At 35.8% G+C, this 6,000-nt stretch overlaps 1 protein-coding gene across 2 annotated transcripts in view; it reads right to left on the minus strand.

The window, feature by feature from the left end:
• The window catches only part of col27a1b (collagen, type XXVII, alpha 1b), a 116,669-nt gene extending 111,290 nt beyond the window's left edge, over nt 1–5,379 (minus strand). For both annotated transcript variants that reach the window (XM_079871395.1, XM_079871394.1), the window contains exons 1-2: nt 4,952–5,379; nt 1,318–1,388 (exon numbers count right to left, since the gene is read on the minus strand). In XM_079871395.1, coding sequence (XP_079727521.1) covers nt 1,318–1,388; nt 4,952–5,004 — 124 coding nt within the window. In that variant the 5' untranslated portion in view covers nt 5,005–5,379. The remainder of the gene's footprint in view (nt 1–1,317; nt 1,389–4,951) is intronic.
• Between the last annotated feature and the right edge of the window lie 621 nt (nt 5,380–6,000).

A 6,000-nucleotide genomic window follows, 5' to 3' on the forward strand; every position in this document is an offset into this window, starting at 1 on the left:
TAGATATCAGTGATGTCATCGTCCAGCTCTGTTCAGTTCCCTTCTCATCTAATAATGTCAGTTTGTTTAAGTCAGTAGATGCATTTGAAATGGGACAGTAAAATGTGTAGATCACTAGACCAGAAGCAAGGTGAAATCTATCATAATTTCAAGGGCAACAGGACGTTACGTCAGAATGAAATGTCAGTGGAAAGTGGAATGTCATACCCAGGAAATCATACTTTAAGATAAGAGCAAAGGCTAGAGAAGAATTCCAGAAACTATCCAGCAACGGCTCACAAAGATGACTTGATCATAAGTCATGCAGCGGATACCTGGATAAATCTCAGCCAGCAGAGGGAAAATGTGCTATATGGGCTTTCACATATGGTAAAAACATCAAACATACACTCAAGAACAAAGGCACCTTTCATGACTTGTTTAAAACATGATGGCTGTTGCATTTCATTAATGTCTGACACAGAAGCACCACATGTTATGTGTACTTGAATGAGTTAGACTGAATGTGACAGATGTTATGAACCACCCACCACATTAAATCTGGTCAAAGCAGATGTGGGAAATCTAGACACACCTTGAATGAGAATCCGTAAGTTTAGACCACTTGATTGAAACAAACATGTACATCTTAACATCTTAAAAAGTGCACATGCTAGTCCTTTATGTCATGCTCAGTGCTGTAATTTCAATGAATCTTTACAAAGCACAATACCACATTTGAATTGACAGTTGTATATTGCAGGAATAGACCACCAGCATTATTTATGCTAGAAGTAAATACAGGATCTGTCCAATATTCAAAACTACTACAGTAAGCAGACTCAGTCAGTGACAGGCACAATGCCATTCAAATGAGGTTGGAATCAAACACAAAGCATATAGAATCACAGAAGCAATGGCTTCTGATTTACTATAGAAAAATAAACAGACTCAGGCCAGTCATATGTTGTTGATCAAAGGCTGCTCCATATATCATCTGAATATTGTTAACACTGGCAAATACAGAGCATACTGCTTCTTAAAAACTAAGTACCTATAGCCTCTTTCACCTCTGACTCATGGAAAACTCCAATGGGTTGTAACATTAGAGGTCTATTTATCCAAGTCCTGTCAAGTATCCTCAAACTTTATTGCAAGGCAGTGTGAGGTCTTTGGATTTCAATGAACCCATGTGCTCATGTAACGTACAGGGTTATGACACAGATGTCAAGACCATGGTGAAAGTGAACATAAGCATAGTTTGCATGCTGATCAGGCACTAAAATTGTGTTAGAAAATATAGAGGTTTTAAAAAATATATGAATGAAAATCACTTACCTGCAGACTGTGCTTGTGAAAACCTCAGACAGCATGTACAGTAAAGAACCATGCAGAAAAAGACAGCTCTCCTGTTAAAAAAACATGAATTACAGTTACAAACTGACCAAATCAACATTTAGTTGAAATTGATTTGTGATTTTACAATGCCTCCTGGCAACATCACAGCTCAAGCATTAATCAACAGTAGATACAACTTAGTAATATTAATTAATTTCCAGTCATTTTTCTGCCAATATTAATGTTATGCCTTATCCACAAATTTGAACCACAGAAGAACTACCCAAGACAATGAATTTAAAATAAAACTGGTTTACACAATACCATTCAAAAGTTTTTTATTAATATTACTTTTTAAAGAAGACTTACGATCAATCACCAAGTCTGCATTTATTTGATCAATTTACAATAAAAACAGCAATAACGTGAAAAATTAAAATAACTGTTTTCTGTTTTAATATATTTTCAAATGTAATGTATTCCTGTGATTGCAAAGCTGAATTTTCAGCATCATTATTGCAGTTTTAGTGCCAGATGATCCTTCAGAAATTATTCTAATATGCAGATTTGGAGCTCAAGAAACATATCTTATTATTATCAATGTTGAGAACAGTTGTGCTGCTTAATACTGTTTTGTGAAAATGTATGCATTTTAGGATTCTTTAATGGATAGAAAGAACATGCTGTTTACGTGGATGTATCTTTAAATGCAAATGAGCTGCTGCTCCCCACCCTGCTTTCCAGAAAAGGGCGAAGCCTGTACCGCTCATTGGATTACTCTGCCAAAAACGAAAACATCTGTTTGGTTTTGATTATCATCTCTATCGCGGTCACGCTCACGTGACATTGCAGTGATTCATCATCATGAAAGTTTATTATCGGCATGCTTTTTAAAGCCTTATCAGTCTAAACTTCTGATATATGGTTTTCTGAGTGCGCACACCCGAAGCACCCGCACAGAAAGCTGGATGTCAGACAGAGCGTCCCGTGAGTATTAAACTAAGTTCTCTTTCTCGTCTTATTGTGCTAAAACTGTCAATAACACACACAAGGTTATGTAAAAAACACAAAGTTCACATGAACACAGTCGGTTATGTCTGTGAATGTAAATAGCAAGTAAATAAATTGCATGTGTATATTAGATCTGTGTATTAAAGTGAAAGCAGTGTAATATACAGTACCTTCTGCTATATATGACGTTAATATGAATAAAATAACAAAAGAAAAACAGAAAATCACTCACTGCTCTTGATTGAATTAACTTTAGTAGCTGTAAAATGCTCTGGCGATGAGATAAACATGGCAGACTGTGTACAGCTCACACAGAGCGGAGTCTATTCTAATAGGGCAGAGTCCATCAGCAGTTGTGGGCGGGGCCTAAGCATATGTGACATCACATTGCATAGAAACTGAAAACGGCTTATTCTGAGACACTGCTTATGAATTATAGGGATTAATAAAAATGAGTGGGTGGATTTTTACCATTATGTGGTTGCGTACACACATTGTTTGTATGTGGTTGCGTACACACATGCTGACACACATTTATGTTCAAACACCAAGTAAAAGTGAATTTTGCATAATAGGTCCCCTTTAATGCACCATTGCTGAATAAATATTATATTTATAAATAAAATATTATTTTATTTTTTTACATTTAAAAAGAAAATCTCACTGACCCAAAACTTTTGAATGGTAGTGTATATCCTAAGAGTTTAATAAAGTTCAAACATTTATTTCCCACATGCATACTGACTAGAAATCTGTTTTCAAAGTTTATTTTATGTGTCCAATCTCTCAAATGACAATGAGTGACAAGCAGCTTAAAGGTCCAAGAGTAGTGTATTGCAACACTGAGAAAACAACAAGGCCTCTGAGAGAGTTATTTAAAACCCATGAAAGGTCAAACCAAAGAACCAAAAACTCTTTGCCACTGATCTATTTTTCTCTCCGTTACTGAAAGAAAACAAAGTATTGGGATCACATTGTTCCATTCTACACTAAAGCATCATCACATCCATCTAAATTATCAGTCTAGTCAGTGTCCAAAAGCAACGCTCCATCTGCCTGTAGACCCAGTAACACTTGGCAGCAGCAGCAGTATTTACTGTAAAGCCCTAACAGCTGTTTCTGCTCAGTAGGCAGTCAAAGCTTATCATCTGCCTGGATACCAAAAATTTGCGATGCTCCATATAGAAAGTGAGTGTTTCCTCTCGGTATGCCAAGGCGAGGAAATTCTGAGAGCTTCATTCTAAAAGCTCTTAAATCAATCAAAAACCGATACACTAAAATGAGTGCATTGAATTATGGTCAATGATTCAATGCACTCATTGACTATAATTCATAATTCAATATTTAGGTTGGTGCAGATCCAATATGAGTTGATTCTTCTTAAATTCTTAAATTTGATCTATCACCCAAGAAACATGAAAGAAAAAATTGTGAATTAGGGGTGGTCTAGTTGGTCCTGCTGTGTCACTGAAATTCTAATGGAGACTCCAAGAAATGGATTGACGAGTGCAGATATATTGAGGTATTTATAATGAGTGTTGATCAATTTGCACTATGCAGCAAAAATGGTTTAGTCTATGACAATAAGCAAATGTGGATTTACATGACATCTTAAGACTCCCCCGTCACTCTGGTGTTCAGTTATATATTCTTTTTCTGCCCCCATGTGCTGACACTGTGGATGTGGGAATGCCATTCGTGACCAAATTTTGTATTTTACTTTAGTCAGCATTTTCTGTCATAGCCACAAGAACTAAACACTTGCCATGGACAATGATACAGTTCAGAGAGTGCAAGAGAGAGACAGCACTAATCTAAACACAAGATTTCACCCCTAATAAAGTATATAAAATGGAAATTGTATACAAATGCAATCAAGATCTGTAACAACTGATTACTCTATGCCAGTTATACAAATGAGAAAACTTAGGCTAGAGAAACACCAAACATGGATCTGGAGAAAAACACAATCAATCTATCAATAAACTAACTATATAATTTATAGGTAATTATACTCATAATATTTTTTTTTCTTAAATTATAGGCTACCTCACAAAATTCTGTCAGATATCTTTGCTTAAAATAAAGAAAAAAAAAGTTTGCCAAACGAGGTAAAAAATGTATTACAATTATTTTATTTTTTTACAGTTCACTGAAAAAGTGTGTTACGCATTTTAGCTTCTCAAGCGAACCGATCTTGTTTGATTTTAGATATTTTACTGGAAAACAATTGAAATACTAAGTAGCCTAAATAGCCTCCTGACAAAACAGCTGAGCAGGACACTAAAAAAACAAGTAAATAACTCCTAAACTAACCACTGGTTACAAAACACAATTTAAAGCATTAAATTATTAAAATTAATCTAAAACAAATAGGCATATTTTGCTCAAAACAATTCTTTACTTCTGGTTCTGATAGAATGCTGTTCAAAAAAGTTAAACACGTTTTCTCTGTCCCATTCATTCATCAAGTTTCCATAAACTTCAGAATGGACATCATAACGGACCTCCCTTCGCGAACTCATTCTTCCTTATGTAACCGAGCTGACAGCCAACAGGCTAATTTATGACCCATTTAACATTTGTGTGAAATCTATCTATCTATTGTCATGACGTTACTCACCCCCCGACTCCAGCTGCTTTGAGTCTGGAGTTCGGGGCATTGTCCGGCTCCATCGCGCTTACTTCATTCTTCCTCGGGAGTGTTTGCTGCAGTCAAGACATGACAGAGTTGCTGATTTACTTCCATATCACAACGTCCCTTAATAACTGCTGAAGGTCTTAATGCACCACTGTATTACAACACTACATGCCGTAGTCTTTCCCAATTGACAAATGTAGTGCTTTCCAAAGAGAGAAACCTGCGAGGCGCAATGCAGACTTTTCCATCTGACAGTAATAGATCCGATGATGCTGAAAACTAGAAAGTTAAGTCCAAAGAGGCACAGACATCGTTTGCTGAAGTGAAGTACAAGCGTTTAGTCAAGTCGCCGAATCTCAAGTACTTAGTAGGCATGCTGAAGATTTGAGACACTGGACGCATATTTCCCTCTGTCGCCCTCAACTGTCTTATGAGGAAGAAACACTTCGCTCTGGAAACTAGAAGGGATTCAATGGAAGGTGTGTCCTTCCAAACCCACGCGTTTATTTTCGCTTTCGTCGCAAAAAAAATAAAATAATAATAATTCAGCCAATATATGTATATTTAATTTATCACAGATGTGGATCATTAGTTCCCTCATCGCACTTTCATGCTGATTTGGGCATTTGTTCTTGTGAAAGTCTATCTTGTAAAGGTTATTTAACTTTCAACAAGAAGAAATAAAACTTTTTATGTATTTAAAGCAATTACAAAGTCCTTTCTTTCAGTGCATTAATAAGGACGTCCACAGTTAAAGAAGTCCCAGAAAATATATTGGGCTTTGCTGAATATTCTTAAGAGAATGAAAAGTGCTTTTATTTAATTTATTTACTTTTGTTTTGACCCAATTTCACATTCAATGCTGCTACTACATATTCCAACTTTATGGTTTTGCGGACTGAAGTATAGGCTGCACACAGCCAGTATAATTAGACTCTTTAAAAAAGAAAGCAGTCAAATCTTTAAACGTTTGTGGGCTTTAAAGCCTTTAATATTTATTTTTTTATGTTTTATACCTGATTGTACACTTA

Source organism: Squalius cephalus (genome assembly GCF_949319135.1).
Source record: "Squalius cephalus genome assembly, chromosome: 5".
NCBI lineage: Eukaryota > Metazoa > Chordata > Actinopteri > Cypriniformes > Leuciscidae > Squalius > Squalius cephalus.